Source organism: Poecile atricapillus, chromosome 27 (genome assembly GCF_030490865.1).
Source record: "Poecile atricapillus isolate bPoeAtr1 chromosome 27, bPoeAtr1.hap1, whole genome shotgun sequence".
NCBI classification, from domain to species: domain Eukaryota; kingdom Metazoa; phylum Chordata; class Aves; order Passeriformes; family Paridae; genus Poecile; species Poecile atricapillus.
In genome coordinates, this window is record NC_081275.1 from 4,546,716 (window position 1) to 4,567,627 (window position 20,912).

General features: G+C 53.6%; 2 protein-coding genes across 3 annotated transcripts in view; one reads left to right on the forward strand and one right to left on the reverse strand.

The window, feature by feature from the left end:
• Positions 1 to 6,426, forward strand: part of WNT3 (Wnt family member 3) — a 41,203-nt gene extending 34,777 nt beyond the window's left edge. The window contains exons 3-4 of the mRNA XM_058857999.1: positions 3,882 to 4,147; positions 5,947 to 6,426. Of these exons, the coding sequence (XP_058713982.1) occupies positions 3,882 to 4,147; positions 5,947 to 6,426 (746 nt within the window). The remainder of the gene's footprint in view (positions 1 to 3,881; positions 4,148 to 5,946) is intronic.
• Positions 6,427 to 10,587: 4,161 nt separating this feature from the next.
• NSF (N-ethylmaleimide sensitive factor, vesicle fusing ATPase) overlaps positions 10,588 to 20,912 on the reverse strand; it is a 73,275-nt gene continuing 62,950 nt past the window's right edge. Inside the window, exons 18-21 of one of the 2 annotated variants that reach the window (XM_058857962.1) lie at positions 19,422 to 19,556; positions 18,495 to 18,608; positions 12,664 to 12,719; positions 10,588 to 12,072 (exon numbers count right to left, since the gene is read on the reverse strand). In XM_058857962.1, the coding sequence (XP_058713945.1) occupies positions 12,054 to 12,072; positions 12,664 to 12,719; positions 18,495 to 18,608; positions 19,422 to 19,556 (324 nt within the window). In that variant the 3' untranslated portion in view covers positions 10,588 to 12,053. Of the gene's footprint in view, positions 12,273 to 12,663; positions 12,720 to 18,494; positions 18,609 to 19,421; positions 19,557 to 20,912 lie in introns of both variants that reach the window. The other variant, XM_058857963.1, reaches the window with a different exon arrangement.

Genomic DNA, 20,912 nt, shown 5'->3' on the forward strand with positions numbered 1-20,912 from the left:
TGGGGGTGCTCACCTGGAGAGGAGAAGGCTTCAGGGACACCTTAGAGCCCCTTCCAGGGCCTAAAAGGGCTCCAGGAGAGCTGGAGATGGACTTGGAACAAGAATCTATCAGTGAACAAGGGGAAATGGCTTCCCAGTGCCAGGGGGCAGGGATAGATGGGATACTGGGAAGGAAAATTTCCCTGTGAGGGTGGGGAGGCCCTGGCACAGGGTGCCCAGAGCAGCTGGGGCTGTCCCTGGATCCCTGGCAGTGCCCAAGGCCAGGGTGGACACTGGGGCTGGAGCAGCCTGGGACAGTGGGAGGTGTCCCTGCCATGGCAGGGGTGGAATGGAATGGACTTCAACCCAAACTGTTCTGCAGGTCTATGATTCTGTGGGGTTTTCCTTTTCCCATGTGTTATTGTCTAACCCAGGCCATGAAAAAAAACAAAAAAAAACCACAAAAAACCACAAAAAAACCAACCCCTGAATGTGGGGTAAGATCATGTTTTTACAAGCAGATTCCCCAAGATGATTTATACTGCAGGTGTGCAGTCTGGGATAAGGAGGGAGGAAAAACCTGCTTTCCCCCTCCCTCCTTTCCCTTTTCTTTGTAAAATAAGGTCAGTTCTTATCTAAAGCCAATGGCTCTTCCAGCCAAGTCCTGCCCAAAGCCAGGGCTGAGCCAGCAGCCACACGCTGCTCTGGGGGGAAGCAATCACCATTCTCTGGGTTAGTGATGAAATCCATGATTTCAGTTCAAGTCAACCCCAGACAGAGCCGGCTCTGAGTGCCCGGGGCAGGGAGGTCCCACGGGCACCTGGAGAGCGATTCCTGGGCTGGGGAAGAGGTGTCGGAGCCGCAGCCAGGGCTGGATCTGCCGGAGCTGGGCAGGAGCTCACCCCTCTCCCCACCCCGTGTGCTCCTGTCCCCCCAGGCCGGGCTGCCCTCGCTCCTCTCCGGAGATTCTCCGGGACGATGCTCCCCGGGCCGGGCAGCGCATCCCGGGGCAGGTGCAGGGGAGGCAGCTGGGCCCGGGCTGCCTTCGGGGTCCCCGTGAGCTCGGCTAAGCCCCTGACACGAGCTGTGAAAAGGCAGACCACGATAACCCATGGCTTTTCTCAGCCATGACACTCGCAGTCATTTGCATCTAAACAGGGGTGTGTGGGATCAGGGGCCGGCTTGATATAAACTCAGCAGCTTAAAGGGAGGGGGAGGGAAAGGAGAGAGGGAGAGAGAAAAATAAGCTTATACCGATGAGAAAGAGCTAAGCTTCCTCCCCTACTGTGAGGCAGGGCGAGCGATACCATCGCAGCGCCGCAGTCGTTTCAAATCGCTGCCGCATTCACACGCCCTTTAGCCATTCTGGGGGGCTGGGGAGCGCCATCAATAGGGATTTCCCAGCCGGGCTGGCGGGATTGGAGGGTGACGGCAGGACAGGGGAACATTGCCCCGTTGCTACGAGGTGCTCCTGGGGAATGCCAGTGCTCTGTGCCGTGGGTACGCTGGCCGGCGGAAACATTCCGCATTATGCTGGTAATACAGTGTGACACCGAGGGAACAATGGCAAATTGAGTGTCCCAGCAGGTAACGGGCCCGGCTGGGAGACAGTCGCAGTGGTGCACTGTCAAGGCGGCTCTAATCCTCCCTCGCCAGCCCCTCCCCTGGTTCTGGGAACGCCGCTCCCGCATTTCATCTCTGGGAAATTCTCCCAGCTCCGCGCCCAGACCCAGGCGACAATTTCAAGGCGAGGGGTTTGTTCGGAGCTCGCTCCCCCCCGGCCGGCACCGTGCGGGGGACACCGGGGACACGGGGGACACGGGGGGCACGGGGGACACGAGAGACACGGGAGATACGGGGGGACACGGGGGACACGGGGGACACCGGGGACACGGGGGGCACGGGGGACACGGGGAACACGGGAGACACGGGGGGACACGGGGGACACGAGGGGACACGGGGCAGCTGCGGGAGCCGTGTCCTTGCGGCCCTGCCCGGCGGGCACTGCCAGCCCCGGTTCGGTCCCAGCCCAGCCCCGGTTCTGTCCCAGCCCATCCCCGGTTCGGTCCCAGCCCAGCCCCGGTTCGGTCCCAGCCCAGCCCCGGTTCTGTCCCAGCCCAGCCCCGGTTCGGTCCCAGCCCAGCCCCGGTTCTGTCCCAGCCCAGCCCCGGTTCGGTCCCAGCCCAGCCCCGGTTCTGTCCCAGCCCATCCCCGGTTCGGTCCCAGCCCAGCCCCGGTTCGGTCCCAGCCCAGCCCCGGTTCTGTCCCAGCCCAGCCCCGGTTCGGTCCCAGCCCAGCCCCGGTTCTGTCCCAGCCCAGCCCCGGTTCGGTCCCAGCCCAGCCCCGGTTCGGTCCCAGCCCAGCCCCGGTTCTGTCCCAGCCCAGCCCCGGTTCGGTCCCAGCCCAGCCCGGCCCCGCAGTGACCCTGCTCCCCGAGCCCATCCGCACCTCCCAGGGAATTCGGAGCCACATCGGGCCCGAGAGTGACTCGTGTCCTCCCCCTGTCCTGGGCTGGGGCCAGGAGGGCTCGCTGGCTCCTCTAATCTGATCTGCTTTGGATCACGGGCCACCCAAAGAGCCTTTGTCAGGCTCAAACACCTCATCTGGAGCCGGGACCTTCAGCCGGTGCCCGCCGCCCCCAGTGGTCCCAGTACAAGCAGCTGGAGAAAGATCCCCGAGGAAAACCTTGCTAGGTAGAGGCTGGATCCCTGCTGGCACATCGGAGATGGGAAGGGCAAGGAGGGAAGAGTTTGAACTGAAATGAGATTAAAACCTCAGCAGGTGCTGCCGGCACAGGCAGGACTGAGCAGCCCTGGAGATCTCCTGGAGGTGGAGATCACATCTGGGAGCTCCCCGGGCAGGGCTGCACATTCCCACAGCTGGTACCCACCCACAGCCACCTCCCCTGAGAGCCTGCTCGGGCTGGCACCAGCTCAGCTTGGGAAATCCGGCTTTGGGAGCCAGACCCAGCTCTGCAGAGAGACCGAGGCTGGGGAGAGGGACCTGCTGCCCCCGGGCACCAGGCAGGAGCAGGGCAGGGATGCAGGGGACAGCTGAGAAGATGGTTCATGGCTCCTGCTCTGGAAGGAGGGGACTGGCTTCAAGGTGATTTTCTCAGCAGAAATTTCTGGCTTCATCCCACTTCCACTGACAGCTGTCCCGATGATCCAATCACAGCAGACCCACGAGGCAGTCAGAACCCTCCAGCCCAGGCACTGCAGCCCCTGAGCTCCGGCCTCCAGCCCCTCCCAGTCTCCTGCACATCAGCACGAGTTTGGATTGACTCCAACATCAGCTCTGGGTTAGAAACCCAAAGTCTCCATCCCTATGGATGGGCTAAGGCAGCCCATCCCTGCCCAGGGAGCTGCACTTGTGCAGAGCTCTGTGCCAAAAGGTGTCCCCAGGGAGAAGTTGGTTCTGAGATACCGACAGCGATTGGGACAGCCAGAGTCAGCGCAGCCACTGAGGCCAAGGGTCGAATGCCTGTTCTCCCACAGTGTGTCCTGCACCTTTCCCCAGGTCAATGAGCTTCTCCATCTCTAACCCCTGGCATGGAGCCCCTCTCTGAGTTCTCAGACCAGGAATTATTCCAGTAACTCTTTCCTGAGGCCCCTCAAGCTGCTACTGATGCCTTGTTCACCCCTGAGCACCCGTGCTGGCTGAAATCCTGGATCCTGTTTGGGAAATGCTGCACATGTGACCCCCAGAGCTGGAGTCACACCCCTGCCCCACTCCTGCCCAAGGGCAATACTGGCAGCTCCCGCTCCGGGAAACCCTCATTAACAAATTAACTAAATAACCTTTTGCTTTTCAGCGAGGTTTAGGTGCTGCTGGGGGAGGTTGGGAAGGAAAACACCAGTGTTGCACTGACCAATGACCCCCCGGGCTCTGTGTCTCTGCAGCCACACGAGAATCCGCCTTCGTCCACGCCATCGCCTCGGCCGGGGTGGCCTTCGCTGTCACCCGCTCCTGCGCCGAGGGCACCTCCACCATCTGTGGCTGTGACTCCCACCACAAGGGACCCCCGGGGGATGGCTGGAAATGGGGAGGGTGCAGCGAGGACGCCGACTTCGGCGTGCTGGTGTCCCGGGAATTCGCAGACGCGCGGGAGAACCGGCCGGACGCGCGCTCGGCCATGAACAGGCACAACAACGAGGCCGGCCGGACGGTGAGTGTCCAGTGGGGACAGGAGGAGTGGCCAGTCCTGCATGGATGGCCCAGTCAGCTCCTCCTGATGGAGTGGGACCACAGGAATTCCCAGGCAGTGACTTTCTAGGATTATTTTCCAGGGCACAGCATTTCCTCTCCCTCCAAACAGACAGGTGGGGTTAAGAGCTAAAACATTCCTTGATTCCAGTGCAAACAGAATTCCAGAATGGTTTGGGTTGATGGGACCTTAAAGCCCATTTTGTTCCACCCCCCTGGCATGGACAGGGACACCTTCCTCTATCCCAGGCTGCTCCAAGCCCTGTCCAACCTGGCCTGGGACACTTCCAGGGGTGGGGCAGCCACAGTTTCCCTGGGCATCCTGAGCACCTTCCAAGGCCATGTGTGGAAACCCAAGCCCAGGTCAGCACTGGATGAAGAGGATTTTGTTCCCAGTGCCCCCTTCCTGCATGTTCCCTGTTATAACATTATCCCACCCAATGATTCCTTGGAGGAGATGATAGTCACAGCCCCATCCAACTGGAATATTCCATCCCATCCCATCCCATTCCTGCAGTCAGCAGGTACCTGGGCCTCTGCCTGCCCTGGGTCATTTGCAAACCCAATGGGACCTTTCCAACAGTGCTTGAAGCTAACACTGATATGGGTTTTGCACACCACAGCAGGTAGAGGTGGAAGGAGAGAAACCTGACAGCTTCCAGTACAAAAATCCCCCACCAAACTCCGGTAATTTTATCCAAAATCAGTGATTATCTTGCTCCACACTAAGGAGATTTTGGTGTAGAGTCCTGTCTGTAGATTCCCAGTTTCACACATTTTTTAGTACAAACTGTTGGACTTGGGATATAAATGAAGGGTCATTAGCAAGGGATCAGTCTCCATGCACAGGGCTCAGAAACATCTCCAGCCCTCAGCTTCTCTGGGCTCTGATCATCCACACACATTGGAGAGGAAGGACCCCCACAAAAGGATCAAACATTGGGATTGGGTTGGATTGGATTGGACTGGACTGGATTTGATTTGGATTGGATTGGATTGGATTGGATTGGATTGGATTGGATTGGATTGGATTGGATTGGATTGGATTGGATGGGGTGGATGATCAGAGCAGCTGCCCACCTCAGCCATGCTTTTGTAGTGTGAAATCTCTGGAGATCTTTAAAGCTCCCCAGCATCTCCAGAGAGCCAATGCTTACACAATCACAGAACCAGAGAATATCCTGGGCTGGAAGGGACCCACAGGGATCATCCAGTGCAGCTCCTGGTCCTGCCCAGACACCCCAACAATCCCAGCCTGGGCATCCCTGGAGCTCTGTCCAAGCTCTCCTGGAGCTCTGGCAGCCTCGGGGCCGGGACCATTCCCTGGGGAGCCTGGGCAGTGCCAGCACCTCTGGGGGAAGAACCTTTCCCTGATTCCCAACCTGACCCTCCCCTGGCACAGCTCCAGGCATTGCTTTGGGTCCTGTCACTGGTCAGGAGAGTGAAGAGATCAATACTGTCCACTGCTCCTCATGAGGGTGCTGAAGACTTTAATGAAGTCCAGCCTCAGTCTCCTCCAGCTGAACAAACCAGATGCCCTCATAACACCCCTCCCGACCCTTCCCCATCCTTGTGGCCTCCTTTGGATGCTCTCTAGTGGCTTAGTGCCTTTTTTATGTGTAGTGCCCAAAACTGCCCCCAAAACTCACAGTGAGGCTTCCCAGACAGTTCAGGTGAGACATTTCTCAGGTGGCACAGGCAGTGATGGAAAGCAGAGCCTGTGTTCCCCTGGCTGCTGCTGACTCTGTTTTCCCTGGACAGACCATCCTGGATCACATGCACCTCAAGTGCAAGTGCCACGGGCTCTCGGGGAGCTGCGAGGTCAAGACCTGCTGGTGGGCCCAGCCCGATTTCCGGGCCATCGGGGATTACCTGAAGGATAAATACGACAGCGCCTCGGAGATGGTGGTGGAAAAGCACCGCGAGTCCCGGGGCTGGGTAGAAACTCTCAGGGCCAAGTACGCGCTTTTCAAGCCGCCGACGGAGCGGGACCTGGTCTACTACGAGAACTCCCCCAATTTCTGTGAGCCCAACCCGGAGACAGGCTCCTTCGGGACGAGGGACAGAACGTGCAACGTCACCTCCCACGGCATCGACGGCTGCGACCTCCTGTGCTGCGGGAGGGGCCACAACACCCGGACTGAGAAACGCAAGGAGAAATGTCACTGCATCTTCCACTGGTGCTGCTACGTGAGCTGCCAGGAGTGCACGCGGGTCTACGACGTCCACACCTGCAAGTAAGCACAGCACGGCCTCCACTGGTGGAGGCTGCTCCCGAGCAGGGCCCAGGGGTCCATCAGACCCATGGTCAGCCCCACACGTGGCCTCACACCGCAGAGGACGGCACAAAACTCCTGATGGCCCCGGCCAGGGCACACACCCAGGGCACCCAGGGCGTGGAGAAGGCTCTGGGAGCCTCACCCGCACGAGGTGTGACTGCTGAGCCCTCAGCAGGACAGGCTGCCTGGGGAGGGCAGGGACACGACAGGAGCAGGGACAGGGACAGGAGCAGGGACAGGACAGGGGGGACAGGGACAGGACAGGAGCAGGGACAGGGGGACAGGGACAGGACAGGGGGAGCAGGGACAGGACACGAGCAGGGACAGGACAGGGGGAGCAGGGACAGGACGAGCAGGGACAGGACAGGAGCAGGGACAGGACAGGAGCAGGGACAGGACAGGCTGCCTGGGGAGGGCAGGGACACGACAGGAGCAGGGACAGGGACAGGACAGGAGCAGGGACAGGACAGGGTGGGCAGGGACAGGACAGGAGCAGGGACAGGACAGGGGGGACAGGGACAGGACAGGAGCAGGGACAGGACAGGGGGGACAGGGACAGGACAGGAGCAGGGACAGGACAGGGGGAGCAGGGACAGGACAGGAGCAGGGACAGGACAGGAGCAGGGACAGGACAGGGGGAGCAGGGACAGGACAGGGAGGGCAGGAACAGGACAGGGAGGGCAGGAACAGGACAGGAGCAGGAACAGGACAGGAGCAGGGACAGGACAGGAGCAGGGACAGGACAGGAGCAGGGACAGAACAGGAGCAGGGACAGGACAGGGGGAGCAGGGACAGGACAGGAGCAGGGACAGGACAGGAGCAGGGACAGCAGACTCTGGGGACAGCAGAGACCAGGGACAGCTGAGTCCCAGTGAGACACAGCCACACGAGGCAGAGCTGCTGCCCCCAAGCTCCCAACTCTGGTCCAGCCCCTGCAGAACCAGCTCAGGGGTTCAGGTGGAAATGGATTTTTCCCAGTGAAAGCTCCCCCAGCTGCTGCTGTCCTGCTCTCAGCAGATGCAGTGGGGAGAGGAAAGGAGCCCCCACACCAGCCCAGCTCCCTCCTTCCTGCTCCGAGGTGATGCTGGAGAACCAAACCTGTCTGAGCACACAATCAGAGCCCACGGGTGGTCTCTCCTTCCCCCTCCCCTCTGCCCTCTGGGCTCCCCACATCTCCCATAATCTCCCAAGGAGGATGTCAGGAAGGCAGAGCCCAGAGCTGACCCTCTGGCACCTGGCCCAGGACATGAGCAGGGCACTGCTGCCACCTCGTACAGGGGACAGCATCGTCCCAGCCACCTCCCCACCGTGCAGCTGCCCAGGAGAGGATCCTAAGGGTCGGGGCAGCACCAATTGACTCAGCACTCCCTAACGTGACTCCACACCCCAGAGGGAGCTCAGGATCTCTCTGGGGATGGGTTACCTGCCAGGTGAGCTGCTGCACCAGCTCTGAACATGAGAGATTCCAGGGACAGAGGAAATCTCTGTCCCAGCCTCCTTGTCAGCCTTCCCACCAGACAGTTGTGGTCCCAGAGCACAATGCCAGGCAGACCCTTCCCCTCCCATGGGATTTACTGAGCTGTCAGCAATCATCCAGGAAACCCCCCAGCTCTGTGCAGGGGTTTGGGCTCCCCCACATCCCATGGCCCATCCCAGTGTTTGTCCCCCCCCTGCTCCCCAGGCCGTGCCCCCATCTCTGAGCACATCCCCTCTCCCTGGCTTTGCCTCCTCCAGGAGTACTGACCCGTGAAATTAAAAAATAAATACTCCCTCTGTCCTGGTGAGCTCCAGGACCGACAGCCACGTTCAAACACACCCCAGGCAGTGAATTCCAGGGAATGGTGGCCACTCGGGCTGTGGCTGCTGCTCCACTCTCTCTTTTCCTGGGAATGAGCAGCCCCTGGAGCTGCACAGAGCAATAAAGGGGTGAGAGAGCCCTGGCAGGGAGCTCGGGAGGGGCCTCAGGCAGAGCAGAACCCCAGGTCCCTCCCATGCAGAGCATCAGGACGAGCTCCAGACCCTCCTTCACAGGAGCCTTTGCTCCCAAAAATTCAAATCCCAGAGAGCTCCAAAAGCCTCCCCAGCCGGAGCCACGCCGTCCTCTGATATGCATCTATTTAAAGTATATATTAAATCCCATGTCTGGAAAGACTCCCAGTACCCAACTTTAAACAAAATCCCTTCTTTGTTTGTTTGTTTTTTAATCAAGAAAAGGTATTTAATATTAAATAGAACATTTATTGCCTTGTAATTATTTTACTGTAGCCAGGTATTCTAGCACTGAATGGAAGATCTTTTTCCATCAATCTGCTGTATCCAAAGTTTTGTATAAAGTTGTAGAGGTCGATTTTTTTTTATTTTATATTCAGAAAATGTCTCTTTTTATAAGCATTATTTATTATACAATGTATATACTTGAGTTAACTAAGATTATATATTATATAAATATATATATTTGGAGAAAAATATATTTCAACTTCCATTTTTTGTGGTACATCATTAAAGAAAAGGTAAAAATTCAAAAAAATGCACTTGCCAGCTTGTGTGGTTTGGCTCTGAGGGTCCTGCTGAACAGCTACAGAGCAGTGGGTCATGACACAGCTGCTTATGGACAGGGACAGCCACAGGATTCAGGGAATCCCAGAATGGTTTGGGTTGGAAAGGACCTTAAGGGTCACATAGTTCCAACTCCCTGGCATGGGCAGGGGCATCTGTTATAGGAATCAAGACAGTGATGGCAAAAGGAAGAGATTTTACAGCTGAATGCTGAGATTTTGATTCAGGGAGTGCCAGGGCACAGTCTGCACAACTGAGATTCAGCACAGAATCACGGAACCCTTAAGGCTGGAAAAAAACCTTTCAGATCATTGAGTCCAACCATTCCCAGCACTGCTGAGGCCACCACTGACCCCTGTCCCCAAGTGTCACATCCCCACAGCTTTTAAACCCCTCCAGGGATGGGGACTCCACCCCTGCCCTGGGCAGCTGTGCCAGGGCTGCACAACTGTTACCAAATAAACTTTCCCCAATATTCCATCTAAACCTCCCCTGGCCCAGCCTGAGGCCGTTCCCTCTCCTCCTGTCCCTGTTCCTGGCAGCAGAGCCCGACCCCCCTGGCTGTCCCCTCCTGCCAGGGACTTGTGCAGAGCCAGAAGATGAAATTAAGAAAAGGATCAAAACAGGTTTCAGACTTTGTACACTCCCCACATGTACTCACAGGCTGTCTCTGAATCACCTTCCAATGCTTTGGACAGACCAAGGTCCAAATTTTCCCATATAAAAACATCTTCTCCTGTCCATGAATAATTCTGTGGGTGTTTCTGCAGCATCCCCCTCGCATTAGCAATGCTTTTAAGTGCACACGATTTTCCACTGCACTGCTCTCAAATGTACCTGTCTGAAGGGCAAAATAAATATAGAATCACTCAGTATTCTTGCTCTGATCCCCAAATTACACACAAAGCCATCCCATGGATCCACATGGATGGACAGGGTGTCTGACATGTCCTACCTAACCAGAGAACCTGGCCCATGGAGGGTTCTGGACTCCCCAGCTCTGGGGGTGAAGCTCTCCCTGTCTACCCACCTGCCCCAAACCTTCCTCCACCCCACACAGTGCCCCCAAAACCCATCCCCAGCACTTTCAAATCTGCCCCAGCTCCATTTCAGGGACACATTTCTGCAAAGTTCAAGATGAAACAGGGTAAGGAAGGGGGTGAAGCATTTGGCCCTTACATCAAAAGCAATATTGTCTGTTTATTATACATTTAAAGCCAATCTGCCAGAAGGAGCCATAGAGAACACACAGGTGCTGGGAAGGTGCTGCCCTTGTGCCACCTGCAGGAAACATCTCAGATGGAGATCCTGGAACAGAGGTTGGACTGGGTCAGGTGTCACACCCAGCACTCACCCTGGTTCTCCAGCCCTCCCCAGGTGTGGGATAACCCCACACACACAGACACACAGCTCCAGAACGGGCTGGAGCAGAGTTCTCTCACTAACTTCTGTAAGAGGGGCCAGCTCTTCAGGCTGGGGTAAATCCAACCCATCCACATTCAGGCACACACTGAGCAGCCCAGGAGCTCCTCACACACACCAGCACCAGACACAGATGGCACCCAGGTCATCACAAGGAGTTGTGCTTTTTATTGAATCCATTGAATGTGCAATTAAACCAGATATTTATTCATCAATATAGTTCTGGACACAGACACAATAAGGTTTACATCATTTACTCTGAAATATAAGTTACTGTGTGCTGCTGTCACTCAGACTGGCAGAGGGAAGGGAGGAACAAATAAATTCACAAGATCATACACAAAATGAGAGGGAACCACCACTGGGACTCACAACAGCATCACAACACAACAGCACTGCCAGAGGAGCAGAGTGGAGTGGCTGAAACACTCCAACTGCTGTGAGCACACTGAGGACAACAGGACCTCCACCTCGGCCTGGAAGGATGAGGGGCACCCTCCTTCCCTGGGAACTCCCCTCTGGATACCACTGCTAGCCCTTACAGTGGGTCTGGCCAAGTTTAGGAAGCTACACTGGCTAAGATCTGCTAAATGGCTTTGATTTCATGCCCCACCACACTGAGGTATGTTCCAGGAACCTTATGGAAGGACTGGAGCCCAGGGGGAGCAGCCTCAGGCCACCAGCAACAGCATCTCCCTGAGGCCACAGGACCAGGGAAGGAGTGCAGAGCAAGGTTTGATACATTCCTTTATTTCAGTGCAAAAACATGGCAATACACATCTCGTGCACCTGCAGAGCTTGGCCTCCTCTCTGTCTCTAAGGAGCAATCTCAACCTTTGGTAACATGGCAGGAGAAAGGGATAAAAATGAGGCTGGAGGATACCAAAGCTGCCAACTACAGGAACTCAGGAAGAGCTGGAGGCTGGAACTAGCATCCCTAAAATTGTTGTTGAATTAACAACAAGATTTGATGCCTTAAATACTGGATTTGGAAATTTCCTCTACTCTGAACAACACTTTCCTGCCCTCTTCCAGTCCCCAGTGCCACCAGCAGTGTCCCATCAGGCCCCAAAATACCTGAACATAAATAAAATGGGTGCAGCATCCAGGCACTCCTGGAGCTGGACTCCCATGGGCACTGTCTGTGGGGTGTGGGTCTGGCTCAGAGTTCAGTGAGGGGTGGGGTGACACCACAAGAAATCCTTCACCTGCCCAGGGTAAGACACAGCAGTGCTTCAACATCCCTCCAGCAGACTGGCAGGTTTATTGGATGCCAGGATCTCTTTCCTACTGCAGGAATGCTGGACTCAAGTGAGGGTCAGCCCCAAAGCTCACAGGACATTCCCCCCTGCTCACCCCAAAACGCAGCCTGGCTGCACAGAGACAGAAGCACGGTGTTCTAGGAGACACTTCCACATGACATCAGAATATCAAAGACAAAGAATAAAGATACTGTATTGCACTACACATGCAGGTTCCACATGGGGCTCTGGGGATCAGGGGAGCATTTCATTTTGTCCAGTGTGTTGAGCACAGAAGAGTAAAGATCCCAGTGTTTGTTCTCCAGGTTGGTCACTTTTCCAGCTGTTGATCTTGCACTTTGGTCCACCTTCAGTCTAGGGTAGGGACTCTTGCAAAAGAAGCCAAATCCATCAGGAAAGCATCATGCACATGTATAAAGCATCAAGCACACACTGGAACCCACTCACATGTAGCCAGGATAGATAGTGGTGTGAGTTTCCCCAGCACAGGTACTGCCCTACATGTATTAGAAAGTCATTCTCTAGGAGATGCCACTGTCCCACTGGGCTCAACTAATCCCTGTGGCACCTATGGGGAAAGAGTAGGACATCCTTCTCTCAGACAGGAGACACAAGAAACCAGAATTCCAGATTTTAGATAAACAGCTGGATTTTAACTCAAGCAGAATCTCTTTTGATTTACTTTAGCTAAAAAAAGGTAAATTTTGGCCCAGTATCTCATGGACACTTTAAAAGTTAAGGGTAAATTCAGAAAAGCAGAGAATTCAGGCATGCAGGTTCCCAAACCTTCAGGACCTCCCCCCTCCCAAACTGCTCAAAGAACTGATCTGATACAGCTCTGACAATACAGAGGGGCCAACAATGAGAGCAGATACACCCCACTGCAGGTTCCCCTCAGAGCAGCTCATTTCTCAGCAGAAAAGAGAATTTAAACACTGCTTTAAAATAGAAGTACTTACGTTCCTTCTTCTCTCAGAAGAGCCAAGAACTTTTTCACCCGATACTCAGGATCCATCTAAACACCAAACAAAAGAGATCCCCATTAGTGCCAGGGAATCCTTCAAGCAGCCAAAAAGGAAAGCATAGAATAAATGGAATGTCTTGGGTTGGACAGGACCCACAAGGACCATGGAGTCCAACCCCTGGCCCTCCACAGACACCTCAACAATCCCACCTTGTGCATCCCTGAGAGCTCCTGGAGCTCTGGCAGCCTCAGGGCTCTCTGGGGAGCCTGGGCAGTGCCAGCACCCTCTGTGGAAAGAACCTTTCCTGATCTCCAGCCATTCCCCAGGTCCTGTTCCTGATCACAGAGAGCAGAACTGGCCCCACAGAGGCTGCTGGAGCTGTGTTTGCTCTGCCTGAACACTGGCCTGAGCAGGGCCCAGCCTGGCTGTGCAGGAGTTCTGGAGCTGCCAGGGCAGGCACAGCTCTGCACCACGAGAAAAGGTGACTGGCACGAGCTGTGTGTGCCCACAGGGCAGGAGATGGGAGCACACACAGGCACTGTTTCCATGGCACCTCACACCCACAGCCTGCTGCCAGTTCCAGCCAGGCCCACTCCAAGTCTGCTTCCATCCACCCCTTCCCAGAACTGGGGCAGCAAATTAAACAGGAGAAATGTTCCCAGTGCTCCTGTTCCCCCAGAGGTGCAGCAGCACCAGGGCAGGGCAGGGCCAGCACAAACCTGAGCCAGATCCATCAACCAGGAACAGCCCCCAGGGAGCAGCCCTGCCTCCCCCAGGACAGGGACAACAGGGATGGGGACAGGGACAGTAGGGAAGGACTGCTCAGGAGACACCCAAGCTGCTGCTGGAGGACACCAGCTGTAGCTGGATCAGTTCCCTGTGCTGCTGCACAGGATTGCTGATCCTCTCATGAAATTACTCCAGGGAAATCTTCCTTAGATTTGCACCAAAATACAGTGAGTGAGGGCTATTAACAGTTGGAAATCAGAGGATGCTGGTTCTCAGAATCTTGGTCTTGTATTCCAAAAATTCTTGTGTCCTATAAACTCCAACTTGTGTTCCCTCTGCAAATTCCATCACTGACCTGTATCTTCAGCACACTGTGACAATACAGGGGATTCACTCTGGGAACACCCAGTACATGGATCTGTGAAGTCACCTGGTGTGAGATTCCCAGCTCCATCACCCACTTGGCAATACACAGGCAAGCCTCTACTTAAAACATAAAACTGGCCCTCATCCTTGGAGTGGGGAAGCAAAGTGTCAGCCTGTGCCCTGGCCTCCCACCAGTGAGACCAAACGTGGGTGTGGAACTCCTCCATCCCATCACATCACATCACATCACATCACATCACATCAATCACATCATCATCACATCCAGTTTACATCCCTAAAGGAAAATTTCTTCCCATCCCAGATGTGAAGAAGCAATCTATTTAAAATTCTGACTGCTGCAACGGAGGGCAACACAAATGCCCTCAAAAACAGCTCAGAAGAAAATAAATCCTAAACCAACAACAGCATCCCCAGCAATGTGGGGGAGAAAGAGTCAGCAAGAATTTCTCCTCTGTGCTAAGAAAAGCCTAAAAATGTAAAACTTCCCATGGCTGTGAGATAGGAGAGCAAGGCCAGTTCCTCAGTACCAGCTGCTGAGCTACTTTTAGATCAGAAAAATAAATTCACTGAAACAAGAAGATTTAGAGGAACTTACTGAGGCTCACTGAGCATTTAATTTAGGGTTTAAGCAGCAAAGAACAGTGGCAATAGTCAGGGTCCAGGAGGAGGAGAAAGGTGAATGCCCCAGCAGAGTTTGGCATGTGAAATACCCAGGGCCTGAGGGGCACTGTGGCAGCACCAAACAGGAGACCAGAGAGAGGCTCTCTGCAGGGTCCCTCCAGCCTAAACCTTCTCCACAACCTCTCCCAGTTAACCTGGCTACAAGGAAAAGCTCACCTGGCCCTGTGCCAGTCTCCCATTTCTGGGGGATGTGGCACTTGGGGACATGGGCAGTGCTGAGGGAGCACTTAGGGGGCTCTGCCCACCTCAGTGACTCTGTGCTTCTGTCACAAAGGCTGAAGGCACCTGGCACAGGAGTATGTGAACCCAGAACTCTGATTTCATGGACATCCCCTTCCTCTGGGGGCATCCACAGGTTCAATCCACACCACCAGACCCAGCATGGGACCCTCACCTGGCAAAGGGTCCCCAGTCCTGCCCATCCAAAGGGTGTCCATGGACACTGTGTCCATAACCTGCACTGGCTCCTGGGGAGATACAGGACCTGCACACACAGCACCTTGTCCTAAAGACCACAGCTGGCAGCTGAAACATCACAAAGACCCAGACTTGATCAAATTGCTTATTAAAAATGCAGGCACAAACCCCAGAGGCTGCTCTGCCTGGGAAGGAGCAGAAGCTGGAGTCAGTGGAGCACAGAGGATGCAGGTTCAGGACTCCTGGTCACACCCTCTGGTGCTCTGTGAAACAGAAAATGCTGCTGCCAAACTGGGGGGAAGATTTTCTGGAACAGCAGCAAGGGACTGACCCTGTGACAGAGCTCACAGAGGTGACAAGAACTTGGATGTTCATTCCTGGGTAGTGCAGCATCCCCAGGACATCCAGGACCCCTCAAGAAACAAAGGAACTGAAGGGAGGCTGTTAATCTCCAGTCCAGAGAAGGAGATCCTCCACCAAGATGTGACATGCCCCCAGAGCTCCTGAAAACCTGCCATGAACCCCAAACCCTCAGCATGTCCAGGTAGTGTTTGGTTTAAAATAAAGCAGGTAATATTATATGGTGATCTTTCAAAGTAAGTTCCCGTGAAAGTTAAGATACATTAAAGACAAGCAGCTCAGATTAAGTTTTATTTATGCTGATTAAGCTTTATTTACACCAAACAGACATTACCAAACCAGGAAACCCTGGAGGTGCCAGAAGGGACTTTCTGGAACATTGTCTGACTCATCCAGGCTCAGGAGAGAGACCCTGGCTTTGGGAGTGCTGCCAGCAAGGTCCAAGAGCAACACAGGCAGGGAGAGGAAGCAGGAGGAAGCAGCCCCCAGCCATGGAGAGAGTATCCAGCAGCACCCAGGGCAGGGTGCAGCCAGTGTGGGACCCAAGAGCACTGGAGGTGGCCCTGTACTGCAGCCAAGGCACTGCAAACACTTGTGGATTCACATGGCAAATTCTGAGTGTATCCAGGGATCAAAGGCTTCATTTGAACAAGAACAGAATCATTCCAGGATACTCAGTGTACACAAATAATCAAAGTATGTGACACAAAACACAAGCAACTGGATATTAAAGAAAGCCAAGAAGAGCAATAATAGAGTTTGGGGCAAATTAGGCTGCCAGAAAGTGTGGGGTTACACAGCTCATAAACAAGGTGACAATTCACCCAGGACAGCTGAGCAGTTCAGTTATCCCAAGAAAGGATTTTGATATTGAGGGTCTGGTTCAGTGTGACTTTGGTTTGAAACACACTGGAAGTCATTTGACCAGTTCAGGAATCCCTGCTGAGAGCTGAGAGTGGGGTCACTGCTTTAACAAAATCCACCATTATATTCAGAGGAAGACACTCTGTGCACATTTTTTACAAAGAATTCAGTCACTTGGCATCAATCAGTTGAGTTCTGAGAAATTTCATCCATCACTTGGAATTCTTAAGTGATTTCAGACTGAAATCTTCTAAAAAGCTGTGGTATAAGTCAGTGAAAACAATATCCAGTGCTGGACTTTTTATCTGGTGCAATTGTGCTTTCCTGTAAGAGGCTGGCAGATCCCAGCTCACTGTGGGTTCCAGTGCCCTCAGATCCCAGCTCTGTTCCCTGAGAGCCTGCACTGCTCTCCTGTATTTATAGCAGTTCAACAGATGGAGTCATGGAAACACCTCAGACCTTTTGGAACAGAGCTGGTTCATATTTAGCTGCCATATGCTGTTACCTCTGCTATTACACAACCACCTGAATGCAGAACCACCCTGCTGCCAAACCTGCACAGGCAGCAGAGGGACACCCTCAGTGGCTCCAGGGACAGTGGCAGCAGTCCATGTTTGATGTTCAGTGTGTGAGAAAGGGCACAGCCCCAGCTCTGTCTGGCTGCTCCTGGACTCACCTACACAACAATGAGCTGCTGAAAATAATTAACACCCAAGGGCACTTTGCCTGCACAGCCTTGGGCAGAGCGAGGACTCTGTGTCAACAGTGTCACTGCTCACAGAATCATGGAACATCCTCAGTGGGAAAGGACCCACAGGGATCATCCAGCCCAGCCCCTGGCCCTGCCCAGACACCCCAACAATCCCAGCCTGTCCATCCCTGGAGCGCTGTCCAAGCTCTCCTGGAGCTCTGGCAGCCTCGGGGCCGGGACCATTCCCTGGGGAGCCTGGGCAGTGCCAGCACCTCTGGAGGAAGAGCCTTTCCCTGAGATCCAACCTAAACCCCCCTGGCACAGCTCCAGCCATTCCCTGGGTCCTGTCCCTGTCACAGGGAGCAGAGATTGGAGCTGCCCCTGGGGAGGAGCTGCAGCCCCACTGAGCTCTGCCCTCAGCCTCCTCTGCTCCAACTGAACAAGTGACCTCAGCTGCTCCTCCTATGGCTTCACCTCTACACCCTTCACCATCTTCAGGTCCCTCCTTTGGGCACTCTCAAATCCCCTTCTATCTCTATGATATTGTGGTGCCCAGAACTGCACCAGGAGCAGAACAGGCACAAGGGCCATGCTGGGAACAGGGCTGGGGTCAGCATTCCCACCCATCTCCCAACTCACAACTGCCTGTGATTTACAGAACTTCCACCTTCAGCTTTGAGAACAGCCAGCACTTCAGGAGAAAGCAGCACAAGAACATGCCCTGTGTCAGAAATAGGGACCCACTGTCAGGGCTCAGGGAATGTGAGCGTGGCAGAGCCCGGCAGTCCCCGAAGGCCAGCAGCCCTTAAATACATTTAATACATGCAAGCAATGACTTACTGACTTGCCTGTAGGTATGGAATTAAAAGCCAAGGAAGAAGAGGAAAAAGTAATCTAGATAAATGACTTTATTCCCTGAGGTGACATCCAGTCAGAGCATATCCTTAGCACTGAGCAAGTTTTAACAGAATTGTGAAGAGTGAACAGAGGGGTACACGACTCGTCTGCTCTGAACTACAAGTCTCTTCACTTCTGCCCTGCCTCTGCAAGGAAGATCTGAGGACAGTTCACTCAGCTGCACTAAATCCATTTGATGTGAGCAGAGGGGGGGCTGGGGGAGCACTGGGATGTCAGGGGGGGATTAGGGCTGCACCCTCAGCCCGTGTCAGCATGAGCACGAGCTTGCTGGCTGGCTCCAGGCATGGGTGCTGCTGCGGGGGAGGGCTCAGAGCTGCATAGTTCTACCCTCTGCAATTATTTTCTTTAAAGTGCTGAAAGTGGAAAATAAAGAGAAGAGCAGCTGAACAGCCTGACAGATTTATCTTCTTCAGGGAAAGAGCACATACACCTGCACAGGCACCTTCTTCTTTAAAAAAAAACCTGAGGTGATTGCTATCTGCAATCTTAACATGCTGGGTGGAGAGAAGAAATTCCATGAAAGGTGAGTTAATCCAACCCCTCCCGCAGCCAGATGCTCTGAAGTGCAGCTCTGAACAGCCCATGGGCATGGGGGGATTTAAAGATCTCTGTGGACCAAGATGTGGTGATTTCTTTGTTTTGAAAACTTCCCCTCACTGCAGCCCTTTTCCCAATTAAACCAATGCAAAGGCTCCCACCAACAGCAGGGGTCTGCAGAGAAGGGAACCTCCAGGACTGCTCTAGGACCCCAGCCCTTCCTTCCCAGAACCATTCCTACCTGTAAGGACATTTCTATCAGCATCAGCAGCTTCTTGATCCCAATCCAGACAGGTTTCCCTTTGACGTTCTGTGCAATCGTGCTGCGCTCCTTGTCTTTGAAGTTACCCAGGAGCTGGGGGGGAAATCATTTTAAAAAATCAACAACAGGAGTCTGAGAGTAGAAATAATGGTACCTACCTTAGGAGAAAGGGAATGGAAGCTAGAACCATTTACTAGCTGAGAAGGAAAATTTGTTGCAATGTATCTTAGACAAGGCAACACACGAACAAAAACATTCTTTAATTCCCTAATGTTTTTTTCCCTAATATCCCTTATCCAACAGTTAGTGCTGTGCTTTAATTCTGCACTCCAGGTCCTCTCCAGATCAGGGTGTACAAGGAAACAATGGGTCAAACCACAGGAAGTTTCCACACCTGCTGCAGAAGTGTCTGTGTCTCTCAGGCTTTGGTGACACCACCACGGGGACAAGTTTGCCAATGGCACCCAAGATTTGCCTGTTCAGTTTATTTGAACAGCCTTCAGTACTCACTACAACTCCCACTAGGGCACAAAATAAGGAGACACTGAAGGCAGGAATTTATAAGGAACTTTTAATTCCTCAGCACTAAACACCATCAGTTGATGCTGTTCCAATTCAGCAGAGCTCAGCACCCTCCGGGCACACTCAGTTTAAGTGTCCCAATTATATTCATTACCCACTTCCATGCCCTTGGAACGTTTCAGTCCAGACCACAAACCTTTCCCCAGACCTACTGTTCTCTAATTTTGCCTTAATTTAATTCATGAAAAAGCAAATTGAAAAGCCTCAGAACTGCTATGTTATGACATAGTGTCAAGTGGGATGGTGTTGCCAGACACAGCTACTGCAAAATCCCTCATTTCCAGCAATTTTTGAGTCTTTTGTCATCCTTAAACTTTTCCTCACCTCTAAAGCCTCCATGAGCTGCTCCCCTGTGGCAATGTTGGGCACATGGATGGTGGTGCTGAAGGCATTCAGCATCTCCATCTCCTGCAGGACGTCCTTGCGGCTCGTGGTGCCGATGATCAGGAGCTTGCGGCCCTGTCCAGGCAAGGGAGCGAGAGTCAGGGAAGGAAAAACTGCAGAGAACCAGCCTAGGGAAGGTTCAGCTAACTACAAATGATAAATAGGAAATAGCCATTTAAAAACCCACTTCAAACAAAATTAATAGGATTAAATCTGTCAGTAATTGAAGTTGCCAACAGCAGCCACAGGAGACTGGGATCAGCTCTCGGAGCAATGCCACCAACAGGGTCCAAGAATTGTGGTGCACAAAGCCCCACCACACTCACAGCTCCTTCTGAACCCATCATTATAAATAGCTGGATCCTCATTAAATTTAAAAGCCTGAGCAAACTCCCACTCCCAAAAGCTGAATTACAAATGACTTCTCGAGGGAACAGCCTGTCTTTAGGAATCTGTGGGTACAGTGAATTCCCTGCTCCTGCACAGGCAGTTCCAGTGGATTTCCAGCTCAGGCTTTTGAGCAGAGGCTGCTGTGAGTCCCTGAGTTCCCCCTGCCACTGTACAGGACAGTCCCACTCCAGCAGCCTCCAATTCCCAATCCAAGTGCACAGAGCAACCCCGAGTCAGCCCAGGCAATAACAGGGTTTATGAATAACAGAGCAAGTTGTGGAAAACATCAGCTGCAAATGCAGATCCACTGCTGTTTGTTGACCTTGCAGAGCCCTTTCCACTGCTATTTGAATTTCCCTGTGCAGGGTTTGGACACTGATCAGTATTGGCTGATGGAAGGAGCTGCTGGGACTGTCAGGAGGGACCATCAGTCCCTTTTCTGTCCCAGTACACAGGGAGCCCATGGGCTGGGAGGGGCCTGGCTGGCCCAAGAGGTCCTTCTGTAAGTCTTGTATTTACTGTACAAGAAGTTTGGCTGAGGTTCCAAGAGTGAAGGGAATGTCCAGTGCCCACCCAGAGGTGCTGGCACTGCCCAGGCTCCCCAGGGAATGGTCCTGGCCCCGAGGCTGCCAGAGCTCCAGGAGAGCTTGGACCATGCTGCCAGGGATGCACAGGTTGGATTTTGGGGTGTCTGTGCAGGGCCAGGAGCTGGATTTGAGGATCCTTGGGAGTCCCTTCCCACTCAGAATATTCTGTGCTTCTGTGCAAGTTCTATATTTCAACTTCATGACGCAGAACTTCATCATGATAAAAACAAAACAAAACCCTAAAAACTACTCCCAGAATGAATCCTGTAACTGCTTTGCATTCCCTTGACAGAGGATGAAAACCTATTTAAAGACATCTTTGATGCACAGTGCATCTTCACAGGGTGTGTTCTTCCCCTGCACTCACTGAGCAGATTCTGCTCCTGCCCCAGGTGTTGGACACTGAGAAAGATCCTGAACTGGGAATAAGCTCAGGTGCTCACTCCAAGTTTGG